At 42.9% G+C, this 15376-nt stretch overlaps 1 protein-coding gene across 7 annotated transcripts in view; it reads left to right on the top strand.

The window, feature by feature from the left end:
* The first annotated feature begins 4684 nt into the window (after positions 1–4684).
* Positions 4685–15376, top strand: part of DCLK2 (doublecortin like kinase 2) — a 151109-nt gene continuing 140417 nt past the window's right edge. For all 7 annotated transcript variants that reach the window (XR_006201680.1, XR_006201679.1, XM_042935324.1 and 4 more), the window contains exon 1: positions 4685–5285. Coding sequence is in view for 5 of the 7 variants with exons in the window: in XM_042935324.1 (XP_042791258.1) it covers positions 4865–5285 (421 nt within the window). In the remaining 2 variants the exon portion in view is untranslated. The remainder of the gene's footprint in view (positions 5286–15376) is intronic.

The following is a 15376-nucleotide window of genomic DNA, read 5'->3' as shown; positions in this document are numbered from 1 at the left end:
AAAATTCAAGTCCATAGTCACCGGGCCCTTTCACTGAAAATAGTCATTTCATCATTTTTGCTTCTGGGAGCAATGTTTGGCACGTAGTGAACAGGAATGAAAACATGAGACAGCAGAAAGTCTTAGCACAGTGCGGTCTAAAAGGCTTGTAAGCATCTTTAGGTAATAAATAATGGAGCTGGAAAACTGCCTGTAAGAGCTAAAGTTTCTGGCCAGAAGTGAAGACTAGCCAACACATTTGAAAAGTAAAGTAGCATGAAGCAAAATCAGCAGATGTTCAAGGCAACTTTTCTTATGTAAAACTCCATAAAGAAGTATGGCACGAAAACTCATTTAAACAAATAATGCTAAAGAAAAATTTGCATTGTATTTGTAAATCAAGGTAGAGGTAGGCAGGTGAGGTGGTTGGGGGAAGGGAGTTACCACTTGGCAAAAAGGCAGCTCCAAAATTCTAAAATCGTGTTGCTAATCTGTGTGATCTAAGGACAAATGTTGAGAACAAAAAACAATTACCTTCCCTTCAGGCCTAGTTGAGCTTTTCTGCCCCAAATGGTTTTTAAAAGACTCCTCCTGGATATCATCAAGAAAATGTTCACATCCAGATACTTCGTGATTTAAAATTATTGTTTATCAAGAGCAGAAAAGGGCCATTTGTAATCATGCGAAAAATGGAGAAGAGCTTTTGGATTAAAATTCTTAGATTCTCTGTAGCATAGACATGAAGTCGTTTTTAAAAGCAGTCTGGGGGCGCCTGGGTGGCTCAGTCAGTTGGGCAACCGACTTCGGCTCAGGTCATGATCTCGCGGTCCGTGAGTTCGAGCCCCGCATCGGGCTCTGTGCTGACAGCTCAGAGCCTGGAGCCTGTTTCAGATTCTGTGTCTTCCTCTCTCTCTGACCTTCCCCCATTCATGCTCTGTCTCTCTCTGTCTCTAAAAATGAATAAACGTTAAAAAAAATAAAAAAAATAAATAAAAGTAGTCTGCACAAAAGTTTTTATTCAGACAAATGTTAGATTAAGAGGTGTGAGAAAAGGTACAGAGAATCCACCACCAACAGAGAGCTAAGGTCAAGGCTGGCTTCCACACAAGGGCTGGCCAGTCAGGGCCAGTCCCTCCTAATGAAGCCCTCTTCAATCAGGACCTGGCAGACAGAATTGGTAGAAACTGCAACCACCAAGGAGAATTAGACCCATCTCTGTAATGACGAATGATTAGCAAAGATAGTGTTTCTTGGTTAGAAAAAAAGGAGTTATCTCAACAAAGTAAATACCAGTTGAAACATCCTACTCTTCAAATTCTGCAGTGGCCTAAAAGGAGAGAATTTGCTTTGCTTCTACTATGAATTAACCCTAATTAATTAATAGTTGCTCACCTAGGACCCCCAAATTTCGTTTGCATTAAGATTGTAATGCTGAAACTAATTTTTTGCCATCGCAATAAAAATTCAAATTTTGGCAAACTGGGTTTTGATACATACCACATATTAAGTAAATAACTTATGAAAAGTGATTACATCTTAATTCTTATATGAGGGTTAGGAATAAAATTCTTTACACAAATTAATGCAAAGAGCATAAGCAAAATAATTTTAACTAACAGCTGTGGAAATTCTTTCTCTTCTCCCTTCACTCTTGTTGAGAAACAGTAATCTTTTTTCAATTTAGGGATATAATGTTAGGGAATAATGTTAAAATAATGGCATATTACATAATTGTATTTACTATGAAAGAAGGCCAAATCTTTTGTCAGGGATCTTTGAGTGAGAAAATGTGTGTAGTTGGTGTTCTAAAGCTCGAGTGATTGAAACCTGCACTACCAGCCTGCAAGATGACCCCAATGATCCCTGACCCCTGGTAGTCATACCCTTCTGTCCCACATTAACAGGGCTGACCCATGTAACTCACAGGATGCTATGAGAATGACATAATGGTTTTTACCTTGTTCTCTCATGAATGCTTGTTCTAGAGGAAGCCAGCTGAGATGTTACAACACTCAAGCGACCCTACAGAGAGGTGTTCATGGCAAGGAACTGAGAGCTCCTACCAACCATGTGAGTGAGCCAGGTTGGAAGTGGATCTTCCGGTGCCAGTCAAACCTTCACAGGACTGCAGCCCCAATCAACATCTTGACTGCAATCAAATGAGAACTCAAGGGAAACTGCCCCTAGATTTCCGAATCACAGAAACTGCTGAGTTAATAAAGAAATTTACAGCAATACTTATTGCTGTAAATCACAAGATTTGGGATAATTTGTTACTACAGCAATAGATTAGAAAGTGTGTGTGTGTTTCCCCCCTCCAAGAAATAGTAATAGCAAAACATTTTAAGTCATTTAAGTCATTTACAAAGCTGATTGGTTCTGTAATTACTTGGACTTATGAGGCCTTATCTCAAGGAATTTGCCATTTAGTTCCTTTTTTTTGAAAGTGCTGTGCCGAGACCAGCAGCATTGGCATTACCTGGGAGCTTGTTAGGAATGTAGAATTTCAAATTCTATCCCAGACCTACTGAATCAGAAGCTACATTTTATGAGATTCCCCCACTGCATGTAAGTACATTGAAGTTTGAGAACACTTATGTGTTTGATAATGTTACAGCCTGTAGTTGGAAACCCTGGCTATGTACATTAAGAGCACTTTCAAAAACTACTGTTGGAGAAGCCCAACAGTAAATTGTGATTTAATTGGCCTGGATTGAGGTCTATTTTATAATATTTTTTTTAAATTTTTTTAACGTTTATTTATTTTTGAGACAGAGCATGAACAGGGGAGGAGCAGAGAGAGAGGGAGACACAGAATCCGAAACAGGCTCCAGGCTCTGAGCTGTCAGCACAGAGCCGGACGCGGGGCTCGAACCCACAGACCGTGAGATCATGACCTGAGCGAAGTCGGATGCTTAACCGACCAAGCCACCCAGGTGCCCCTGAGGTCTATTTTAGAAATTTTCCCCTTGAAAACTACACTGAAACCTCAGATCAGCTGACTTCCTGGCCTGCTCCAGGCCTGATTCTAGAAGTCAGCTATGTCCGGGTCTGTCCCTGAGATTGCTCTGGGGCTACAATGCTGCACTGAACAGGATTCTTCTGGGGCATTGCCAGGCCAAGGCAACTTCACACCTGCTTAAGAACTACTGTGGATTTTTCTGCCTTCTCATATTCATGTTCTTCCAGGACTCAGATCATTCCAAGAGAAGTATCCGTGCTTTCCTAACTTACAGGTCGATTTGGATTTGTTTTCTAGGGCCAGAGAACCAGGTGCTGAATAAATAAGGTTTCAGGGTAGGTTGGGTAACCTGCTGGATTAGGAACAAACATCTTTTAGTTTTATATTTCCCTAATGGCAAAATGGAAGTAACTAATGTTTCTCACAAGCCTTTAGGAGATACGTTTTTACTGTTGACCAAGCGCTAGTAAACTAAGATTTCCAATGTGATGGGTGCTTACAAATGTTAGACATATTGCTTAATAAGAAGCTTAAATTTACGACATTTAATACCACTTGAGTGCAAGTGGGGGAGGGGAGGTGTTTGTTTCCCTTACTAATGCATCCCCAGTGATGGAAACAATGCCTAGCACATGGCATGCTCTTAAGATATAATTGTTGACATAAATCCCTCAAAACCCAGTAACTTCTGATGATTCATTCAAAGTTATTCAGCATCCTATGTTAGCAAATCTGCAATGGAAACTGTTTTATTAAAGGTTTTTAAAATAAAGCTTCAAATTTCCTCTTAAAAAGTAAATTTTGTGCCCAAATCCAATGGCATGTTTCGAATTTCTGCCCTAGTTTGGCCTCGGTTCCTCCTTTGGAGATTAGTTAGGGATGTGATCTCTGCCCTTGAATCTCCTTCCTTTGTAGTTTTTTTTGGCCTGCGCGTTTACGTTTCCCAGGCGGAGGAGCGCGCGCCGCGGCTGCGCCCATTAGCGCGCTGCGCGGGTTTGTAGCTGTCAGGCGGGCGGGGCTGCCTAGGACCCGGGAGGAGCCGCTCCTCTCGCGCCGCAGAGCCTCCGCGCCGACCCGTGCGTCCCCCTTCTCCTGGCGCACCCACTTCCCTCCCGGGTTTTGGCAGCCCTTTGGGGGCAGGAACGCCCCCTCCCAACCCCGCGGAGTCGGGGTGCGGATGCTCGCGGGTGGACTGGGCCGGCCGGCAGAGAGGGAGGCGGGCTGCATTATTTCCCGCTAGGGCCGGGCTCTGGGGGAGGAAGGGGCCCCGCACTGCCTTCCCAGCCTGAGTCCGCGCGCGCCGCCCCAGGGCAGGGCCTGCGGAGGAGCGAGGCGGCGGCGCCGCATCCCCGGCCTCTGGCTGGGCGCGTGGGCGGGCCGAGGCCGGGCGCGACGCCCCTGCGGGCCCGCGGCGCCTCTCCCACGCTCCCAGCTCCTCCCCCTCCTCTTCCTTCCCCTCAGCCTCCCGGGAGCTGCCGGCGGACGCGAGCCGCGGCGGGCGCCCGAGCTTTGTGTGCGCCCGCGGGCCCGGGGCGAGCCTGGGGCGGTCCAACTTTGCGGCTCCTGGCCGGCTCCCAGGCGGGAGTTGTGAGGCGTGGCTTGGTGGAGAAGGCAACCGGGGTTGGGGGGCGGGGGGGCGTGAGGCTCCCGGGTAGGCGGGAGGGATCCAGCGAGCCGCTCTGGACAATGAGCTGGGCAGCTCGACGCTGTGGCCACTTTTAGTGGGGGCGCGGGCCGGTCGGCGCCTCGGCTGCTCAGAGGCCCCCACCTGCGAGGAGAGGGCGGGATGCCAGAGCCAGGTGTCCCGGCGCCGTGAGGCCCCTCACGGTCAGACGTCCCTGTACTTGATTCTCGCATTGACGTTAGGCTACAGAGAGGTTGTGGCTGGGACGTTTTTTGTGGGGAGCCCTTGGAGCAGCCGCGATGGCCAGCACCAGGAGTATTGAGCTGGAGCACTTTGAGGAACGGGACAAAAGGCCGCGACCAGGGTCGCGGAGAGGGGCGCCCAGCTCCTCGGGAGGCAGCAGCAGTTCGGGCCCCAAGGGGAACGGGCTCATTCCCAGCCCGGCGCACAGTGCCCACTGCAGCTTCTACCGCACGCGGACCCTGCAGGCTCTGAGCTCGGAGAAGAAGGCCAAGAAGGCACGCTTCTACCGGAATGGGGACCGCTACTTCAAGGGCCTGGTGTTTGCCATCTCCAGCGACCGCTTCCGGTCCTTCGATGCCCTGCTCATCGAGCTCACCCGCTCCCTGTCGGACAACGTGAACCTGCCCCAGGGCGTCCGCACCATCTATACCATCGATGGCAGTCGGAAGATCTCCAGCCTGGACGAGCTGCTGGAAGGTAGGAGAAGAGGGCCCCGCGCGGCAGGTGCGGCCCAGCGCGACAGCAGGTGCAGTGGCCATGGGCCGGCGCGCGCCCGCTTGCGCTGCGCAGAGGGGAGTTTACGGGGTGTTTTCTAGGCCGCCATGGGAATTGTACGTTTCTGCCTGCTTTTTTATAGATTTTGTGTGTGGGGCGCGCTCCCATATACAGTGTCCTTTCCCGGAGATTTGTCTTTAAAAAAGGAAAAAAAAAAAAAAAAAAAAAGAAATCTCAGTGGCCTTTCGTGCCATCTCTTAATATTGGTGAACTTGGAGTTTTTGTTTTTAGTGCAAATTGTTTAAAAACGTGGCTCTCAGCTGAGGATCTGATGATGATAAGCTTTGATGATAAGCTTTCTGTTTGGCCCTCTGTGTGGACCTCGGTGCAGGCACCTGTGATCCAGCGTTTGGGACCCTGTTGTACCTGCTCTACTCAGAAGTTGTGGTTGTGAAACGCTCTAGGCTGACTTTCCTAGTTTGGCTTTCAGCGTGTAATTTAAGGTCAGAAGGCATGATCCTAGACAGTGGCTCTCAACCTTGGGAGCATCTTGGATCACTAGGGACTTTAAAAAATTATGAATGGCTGTACCCTGCCCCCAGATATTCAGATGTTTGGGGTGTGATCTGGGCAGTTGGAGTTTTAAAAGCTCCCCAGGTGGTTGCAATGTACAGACAAGATTGAAAACCACTGTGCTACAGGGTTTTCTACATTTGGCTGGTAATGAGGTGAATCAAGGTCAGTCTCTCCTGCCTCCTCTCCTCCTGAAAGTAACTAGTTAAGATGATAGAGTCTGTTGGAGTCAGCAGTTGGGGCCTATTATGAATTAGTAATCCTAGAATGTTAACCATGCTTCACTCAGAGGGACTGCTTGGCTGTATGTTGTGTCATCCTTGAATTCTTGCAATAATGTATTCTTTCCTTTCAAGGGGAAAAGGCATCACTAGTAGTTAAGAACTTCTTTCCAGATCTAAACAGTACCTATAAAGATGACAGAACTCAAGTGTATGCAGACTGCATGTTTGCATACTGTCTGCTCTCATGCATCTTAACAAAAAAAGCAAAAAACAAAAAACTTATTCTTGGATGGGGGAGGGGCAGAGAGAGTGAGAGAGAGAATCCCAAGCAGGCTCTGCACTGTCAGCTTGGAGTCCGACTCGGGGCTTGATCCCACAACCTGTGAGATCATGACCTGAGCTGAAATCAAGAGTCAGATGCTTAACCCACTGAGCCACCCAGGCGCCCCTCTCATGCATTTTTCTTAATGCAGATGGTACATTCCATGTAGTGATAACAATATTGGCTTAGCACAGAAAGGAAACTGAACTTTGAGCCAACTATTTTTCTTATATTATCTCATCGTGTTCTTATGTTATGGTTTGAAGACAGTTTGACCATCTTACACATTAGGAAACTTGAGCAACATGCCTGTTACACAGTGCCTGCATATAATGCCCTTTCGTCGCCAGTTCACCGCTAATAAATTGATGTAGCCATACTGAGGAGTAGTGAAAGTGGTTGAGTTTCTCTACTTCGTCATTGTTACCAGAGGTTTTCCCTGTCTTGGCTAGATGAGGACCCTGCCCAAATTAAGTTGTCTCTTCAGCCTGTGTGTGTGTATTCTTGACTTCACACATTCACTTGGTCATTTGTGTGTTTTGGTTTTAAAGTACTCCTGAGGAGGTGATGACAGCCAGAGGAGTTTAAATAAAGTGATACATTGTTAAAAGAGCTTTATTGATTTATCATGTGAAATACTTAAAGGCAGCATTTGCCTAGATATTTCAAAACTGAGTAACATTTTCTGACTGACCCAAGCCAGATTAGCAGCCCTGTGGAAAAATGAAGGCAATGCCTATTGCTTAAGTACCCATTTCTCACCTTCCCTTGGGATACTGTGCATAGTGTCTGAGGAAGGACAAAAATTTTAATATACTCTCAAGTAATTTTAACAGTGTATTTGCTACATGAAATTAGTGTATTCCAAAGATAAATATCATCATGGCGGGGGGGTGGTCAAGATGACCATTATGCATATGAGTTAATGAAAGCACATATTTTACCCTGAGTTTGTCATTGCCCAGGTGTTGCATGGTCCACTGAAACTGTATAGTTTCAGCTGTAAGTTGAAAGTTGACAAGTTTACTTCTGATTATGTACTCATTGATATTTGGAGGATGGGGAACCATAAGAATGTGTAGAGTCCAAATTTTACTACCGTAGGATAAATAATGATTAACATAAATAATTTGCACAACGGAAGCGTTTCCCTGGTCTAGCCAATTGCCTACTTGTTTCAAGCAGTATTTAATATAATAAAATTACTGCAAAAGAAGAAAATTTGTGCCCTTCTTTTGTCATAGTGACATTCTCTCTCACAATGGATCTTTGTCTAGGTCTTGAATTTCCAACAAAATGAGTGGAATACCCTGTTTCAAGGCTGTTTGCAAGAAAAAAAATAAATGCTTAATATCAGTCATTTGTGAATTTAAATAGTTTAAATTTTTAGTTAAAATTGTGTGCTCAGATGTTCAGATTTATCATGAGGAAGAACTAACCAGCTATCTGCAAAATTACTATTTGCATCAGTAAAAATGAGCACAGACTGTATAGTGTTGCCCATATAGTCAAAATTGACTATTTTAGATCATTTTTAAAAAACTATTTTTAAATTGTATTATTATTTTAGTAATATCTACACCCAACATGGGGCTTGAACTTATTCTGAGATTGAGGGTCCTATGCTTTTCCAGCTGAATCATCCAGGCACCCTTGGCCATTTTATTTATTTATTTTTTTTTTACGTAGGCTTCAGGCCCAGTGCAGAACCCAGTGAGGAGCCCAAAATGGGGCTTGAACTCATGACCCCAAAATCAAGACCTGAGCTAAAATCAAGGTTGGACTGAGTGAGCCACCCAAGTACCCCTCCCTCTCCCTGTTTTGAGTGCAGGTAGGGGAGAGTGGCAGGAGGGGGTGGGGGGGAGAGGGAGGGAGGGAGGGGGAGAATCCCAAGCAGGCTCCATGCTCAACGCACAGCCCTACTTGGGACTTGATCCCATGACTCTGGGATCATCACCTGAGCTGAAATCAAGAGACACTCAACTGACTGAACCACACAGGTGCCCCTGGTTCATTTGTTTTCTTTTTTAACGTTTATTTATTTTGAGAAGGGGGGGGGAGTGTGGGTGGGGGAGGGGTGGAGAGTGGGAATCCCAAGCAGTCTCCATGCTATCAGTGCAGAACCCCATGCAGGGCTTAATCCCAGAAACCATGAGATCATGACCTGAGCCAGTTTCAAGGAGATACTGCTTTTCTAGAATGTTTTTCTAAAACGCTTTTAGTGGAGAATAGAAAGTGATGATTCAAGACAGCTGGGCATGAACACTCATTTAGAGCCCCAATCCTGTTGAACTCAGATGACAAAAGAAATTTGCATGGCCCAGATTTTTTCTTCTGCCTTTGACCTTGAATGTCTCTGGAGACTGAAAACAGTGTTCAGGTGTTGGCTGGCACTCCTCCTGTACTATGCTAAACCAGCAGGCATCTTCAGCCTTTTGGTTTACTTCCCCTTGCTGGATTAATTTCACTGAGTTGGTGCTGTGCATCCCTGTACTACGTTTAGTCTTTGAAACTAGATGGGCACATTCTCTCAGAGGAGGACTGTGAGTCATAACAGCACTGGGAAAATCTGTTTCAGTTGTCTGAAGCCATGATCCAGCCAAACTTACAGCATCTATGGTAGACAACTGAGGATGTTCAGATGACTTGTTCTTAAGTTCTCATGTCTGTGGCTAAGAGTCAGAATTCCTAATCTTAGGTGTTTAAGTTTATTTAAGTAATCTCTACAGCCAACCTGGGGCTCGAACTCATGACCTGTAGATCAAGAGTCATATGTTCCTCTGACTGAGCCAGCCAAGCACTCCTCTAGTCTTAGTTTTTGTTTCATGACTGTTTTCCCTTTCTGAACATTTTGGCTATATTTGTGAAGTTTTGATGTCCTAAAGAGAGAGGGATAGTAGATTCATGGATAGTAGAAACAATGCCTGATTGAGTCAGGATCCCTGGGTTCTAGTGACTGGATTTAAGGAAAAATCACCTCTGTTCTCTGGGCATTAGGGTCCTTTCCTATTGCATGAAAGGTTGGCAGATTATCTAAAGAATATCCTTTCTAGACTGAAAGTATATACCCTTCCCCTTTCTGAGTGATTACTGAGTGTATGATGCCCTGGGCTGCCTTTCCCTACCCAGAACCTGTCTTCTAGGAAATTACTAAGGCTGCAGATGTCCTACTACCAAGCAAGTAGTGGGTGTAAGGGTCTGATGAAGTATTTGCCAGGAGTCAAAAATATTAATAGCCACCTGTCTCTGCCTCTCTCATTCCAAAGTAAAATGTTGTTTTATGTTGTTTTGATCTTTTACTCCTCAGTAACAACAAACATTGAATTTTTTTTTGCGAGAGAATTTTGATTGTTTTGGTAAGTGATACTTCCATTCTTCCATTAAATGAACTTGAAAATTAGGTTGAATTCTTTTGAATTTAAGAAAAATAAGGTTCTAAAGTGATCAAGCACTTGATGTTCCTGAGGTTCTCCTAGTAAGCCTAGTTTATTGAATCTGTTTGGTTAGGTCAACCTCTTTGAAGGTGTTAAACCAAAATACAGTTACTGAGAGAGTTTGTAAGTAAAAATGAGTCTCAATAAGAACCTAGATTATAGGGTAAGGGTTCCCCTCGACCAAAGATAGATTTTTTGTAGTAATAATAGAAATCGAGTTCTTCAAAACTTGTTATGGTGAGGAAAGAAACATAAACTCTGTGAGTTATAAGATATTTGCACATAGAAGTCAAAAGTAGTACACTAAGGCATTTATGATGATCAGATGTGGCAGTTTAACATTGAATTTTAGGTGTGCAAGCCTTCTCTGGCAGACTCCTAGGTTCTTCAAGACTCATTTCAAATACTGCTTCTCTATGAAGTCTCTTTCTAGACCTTAGGGATGTTGGTCTCAGATAGTTGTTGATCAAGAGTATATTTGTTGTTGTTCCAGGTGCTGTTCCAGCGTACACACACACACACACACACACACACACACACACACACACACACACACACAAAGCTGGTCCCAGCTCATATGCTGTAAATGAAGTAGAAATGAGGTGGGGGCAGGATGATGAAAACATCTTTCCTGAGAAACAGACGTTGGAGTTAAAGTCTGAGGTGAAGCTTAGAACTCTTCCCTTTTCTTACCTCACAGCATTTTTCCTTAGCACTATTATTGTAACACTGATCTTTGTAATTAGTGGTGTATCAGGTTGGGAGCATGGTGAGGTCAGATCTCTTGCACACACAATAAATTCATTGAATAAGTAGGCCAGAAAGTGATTGTACCTCTAAGTCCCTTGGTTGTCAAGGGAAGTTTTGTATGAATTGAGTTGTTCCTCTATATTTGTGAAAAAATACATACTTTGAAAAATTGGATTATGTTTAGATACATTAAAGATTCTGTGCTCACTCATCATTGTGGAGAAAGTGACTTTTCCAGAATACCTGCTTCTACAAATCTGATTATTTTCTTCCTCTCATTTCCTAAAATAGGGAAATTTGGATATGCTATAATGTAGCCACCTAATAAGCTCTTTCCAGAAGTAATGGGAAGAGAAGTTTTCATTTGAAGAATAAAGAATTATTAAGGTTGAGGGGAAGAAATGGAATATTTAGGAGACCACATATGAATTCAAGTATGACACAGTGATACTTGAGTAGTTAAAAGAAAATATCAATATTTCATATTCAAGCTATGGAAATAGTTTATGATCTTGTGATATAAAATAAACTAGATTCCCTTGGGCAGTGGTTGTCAGACTGCTTTCTTCACTGCTGGGAAGGCTAAAGGAGTTGCTGTGGGTCTCTACTGCCTGTCTGGATCTCTTCCCCCTCATTTCCACCTGCCTATACTCCCACCACTTCTGTTTTTTATTTCTTCTATTGATAAACCACTACTAGTAGTGGTTTTAGTAAAAACCACTACTCTGAGGATTCAGGATTCTTACATTAACACCATCTCACCATAAACACGTGAGATATTTTATTTCTTTCATTCATTCATTCATTCATTCATTCATTCATTCATTCCTTTTTCAAGTTTTTATTTAAATTCCAGTTAGTTGGGGCACCGGGGTGGCTCAGTCGGTTCAGTGTCTGACTTTGGCTCAGGTCATGATCTCACAGTTCGTGGATTCGAGCCCCCTGTCAGGCTCTGTGCTGAGCCTACTTGGGATTCTCTCTCCCTCTCTCTTTCTCTGCCCTCCCCCACTCACATTTTCTCTCTCTCTCTCTATCTCTCAGAATAAATAAATTTTAAAAAATTCCATTTAGTTAACATACAGTATAATATTTGATTCAGGGGTAGAACTTAGTGATTTTATCACTTACATGTAAAACCCAGTGCTCATCACAAGTGCCCTCCTTAATACCCATCACCCATTTAACCTATCCCACTGCCCACCTCCCCTCTAGCAAAGCGCAGTTTTTTCTTTATAGTTAAGAGTCTGTTTTCTGGTTTGCTGCTTTCCCCCCTCTGCTATGTTCATCTGTTTTGTTTTTTAAATGCCACATATGAGTGAAATCATATGGTGTTTGTCTTTCTCTGACTTACTTCATTTACCATAATACTCTCTAGCTCCATCCATGTCATTGCAAATGGCAAGATTTCATTCCTTTTTTTTTCTGAACTTTTTTATTTAATGTTTTTTATTTATTTTTGAGAGAAAGAGATAGAACCCTCAGGCATGAGCGGGGGAGGAGCAGAGAGAGAGGGAGACACAGAATCCAAAGCAGGCTCCAGGCTCTGAGCCGTCAGCACAGAGCCCAACATGAGACTCAAACTCACGAACCATGAGATCATGACCTGAGCCGAAGTCAGACGCTCAACCGGCTGAGCCACCTAGGCCCCCCAGAGTTCATTCTTTTTTATGAATGAATAATATTCAGGAACAATATTCCATTGTGTGTGTATATATCTATGTATATATATCTATATATAAATGTGTATATGTCTTTATCCATTTATCATTTGATGTACATGTGAGATGTTTTATTTACAGTCATTGTGTGAAGTCCTTTACATGTTTCGTCTCATTTAACTTTTATGATATCTTGTGAAATATGCTGCACTGTCTTTCCATTTTACAGATGGGGAGGCTCAGAGAGGATAAAGAAATTGCCCTCTCACGCCATGAGTAAAAGGTGGGGCTGAAGCTCAAAGTCTTTGTCCTTCGCTTTTGAACTGTATTCTGAACTACCACCTGTGAGGAAATGGGGTCTATTCCAACCCCCCAGGTTTACATAGATCGCAGCGTATGAGCAGTCTAGAACTCCAAACATGTTAATCACTTATGTTTAGAAAATGAAGATCACAGTAGTTCATTAGTCACTGTAGGTGTAAAGACAATTTAGGATGTTTCATGTATGGGTCCTGAATAAAATGCACTATGCTACATACCTGCAAAGTAAGATCTGTGCATAGTTCTGCATAGTTGCCTTGCTTGACCCCAGTAAAATGAAAGACATGTTAGGTAATTGCTAAGGCCCTTTCCCCTTTAAAGTTCAGTGATCTTGGGAAATCCTTTAGGGAGTGGGAAAGAGAAATGATCTTGGCTCTATCTGGCTCTATGTCACTTTTTAAAAGGTGGCCAGGTTTAGGGGCACTTGGCTGGTTCAGTTGGTAGAGCGTTGTCTTGAGGTGGTGAGTTTGAGTTCCATGTTGGGTGTAGAGATTACTTAAAAAATAAAATCTTAAAAAACAAAACAAAAATGTTGGTCATGTTTAGAAGGAGTTCTTAGAACCCTAATAACCTGCTGGAGGCTCTTCTCCACAAAACATTCTCAGGAAAGGGAAAATTACAAACCTATTGAGGACTGGGACCACAGTTATTTTATTCATTTCTTTATCCCATGCAACAAATACCTTTGGGCACAAGATATTTGATGATTTATTTAACTCTTGTGCTATATATAAGAGCTTTTAGTAGGTGGGAATAGGTGGATATAGGTGTTTTTGAAACCTTTCTTAGTTACCACAGCCAGCTGGACAGTTGGCTAGATTTGTAGAAGTAGAATAAAGCAGTAGAGTAGGCATACTGTAATTTGTCAGAAGCTCTACTTTATAGACTGAAAGAATAGGAAAAATTGACTTGTGAAATCAACTTAAGTAATTTTGATTACACTATAACCTTTGCAAGCATCTCAAAGTGACTAAAATAATCTACAATTATGACCTGCTACGTTATCTGCTGCTTACATGTTGATTAAATTATACTCTCAATAAAAGTTTTAACATATCTTCACTGATTTATCTCTGTCTTCACTGTGTATATTTTACAGACTTAAGATTACTTTAAGTTTTGCAGCACCCAGGTGGCTTAGTCGGTTAAGTGTCTGACTCTTGATTTGGGACCAGGTCATGATCTTGCAGTTGACGGTGAGCCCCACATCAGGCTCTGGGCTGAGCATGGAGCCTGCTTAAGATTCTGTCTCCTTCTGCCCCTCTCCCCTGGGCTCTCTCTCGCTCTCTAAAATAAAAAAGATTACTTTAAGTTTGAATAATAACAATATAATTATTTCTTAAAGGTAATGATTGTTGCTTTCTTCCCAGTACCTTTGTCCATTATATTGGTCTTTTTACTTAATGGTATTTTGCCTCATTGGCAGAGAATCAAGGAAAGAAAAAAGGAGTTATGGAATTTTAGTGTTTACATTCATGTTCATCAAGCCTCTGTGAGGAAAGAACTTGAGAAATAGCCTGTGAACTCATCTCGTACTAGTTTAGTGATCAAGGTCAATAGTTGAAAGGCTCCACGTGAACCCTATGATGTATATAAAACACTTAGCAGAGTCCTAGCATTCAGTGGCTCTTTGGTAAATGGTAGTGGTCCTTAACATCTTAAACCAAATTTTATGCCCTTATAACTTGCCTGCTGTATTCTAGAGACACCCTTTGGAGCTACATACGACTTATCCTACTTTTACATGGCAGTTCTTCAGACATCTTGAGACAGTGGTCATACTTTACTATTTACCTTCCTTTCTGTCCTGCAGACATCACCTATTTTGGGGGCAAACATCTGGCTTCTGAGTTTTTCATCACTTGCATTGTATCTTTGTGAGCCATCGTTACTATCAATCACTTGCTTAAAACTGGGGCCAAGTCTCCCTCTTAGACTCACAGTGAGATTTAAGGGATGAAGGAGGAAGGTGATAAGCAAAGCTCTCCAGAAGTTGGGGAAACTCTGTCAAGGAAAGTTTTATCTCTGCTCAGATGGTGAGCCAGTTGAAGGACTGACCCTTGATCCATTATGCCCCAGTTGCTTTAGAAGTATTAGCTGGGCACATTGTGGTTTGACGTTTTCTCTCTTTCTCAGCATCCTTAAGATTATAGTATTTCTCAGGGCACCTGGGTGGCTCAGTGGGTTAAGCATCTGACTCTTGATTTTAGGTCAGGTCATGACCTCACGTTTCGTGGGATCGAGCCCCATGTCGGGCTGATAGCATGGAGCCTGCTTGGGATGATCTCTGTCCCCCTCTTTCTCTGCCCCTCCCCCTGCTCTCTTTCAAAATAAACTTTAAAAAAGAAAACCATTGTATGTTTCTTAAACTTTTACAATATTTGGGCCACTTAAAAATGCAAAACAATGTGAAAATGTAACAGCTAACTTGTAGAAGTCCAGTATTGCCTTAATTACTTTAATTACATCATCACTTAAATACATAGAAAGGTAGGTATACTTGTACCATAGGTCTTATACACCAATACAACCTAAACAATTTGATAACGTAAATACCAACAGAACTGTATAATCGATAAAAATGTAAAATAGAAATATGAAGCTGCAGATAGATACTATTTGTTCAAGCTAAATTGTTCCCAAATGTGACCGTGGCACTGAAAGCTGAGTTCAGTGTGCTGTATTTCAAAATGCCATGTAATGAGTCAGTCTTGCACTGTTAGCAAGCCTCCATTCCTGCAGAGTACAGTTATGTCTTCTGGCCTTAACTTGCTTCAAACACATCTTTTAT

This window comes from Panthera leo, chromosome B1 (assembly GCF_018350215.1).
Source record: "Panthera leo isolate Ple1 chromosome B1, P.leo_Ple1_pat1.1, whole genome shotgun sequence".
NCBI classification, from domain to species: Eukaryota; Metazoa; Chordata; class Mammalia; order Carnivora; family Felidae; genus Panthera; species Panthera leo.
The sequence above is the reverse complement of the archived record's forward strand: the minus strand, read 5'-3'. Positions and strand labels throughout refer to the sequence as shown.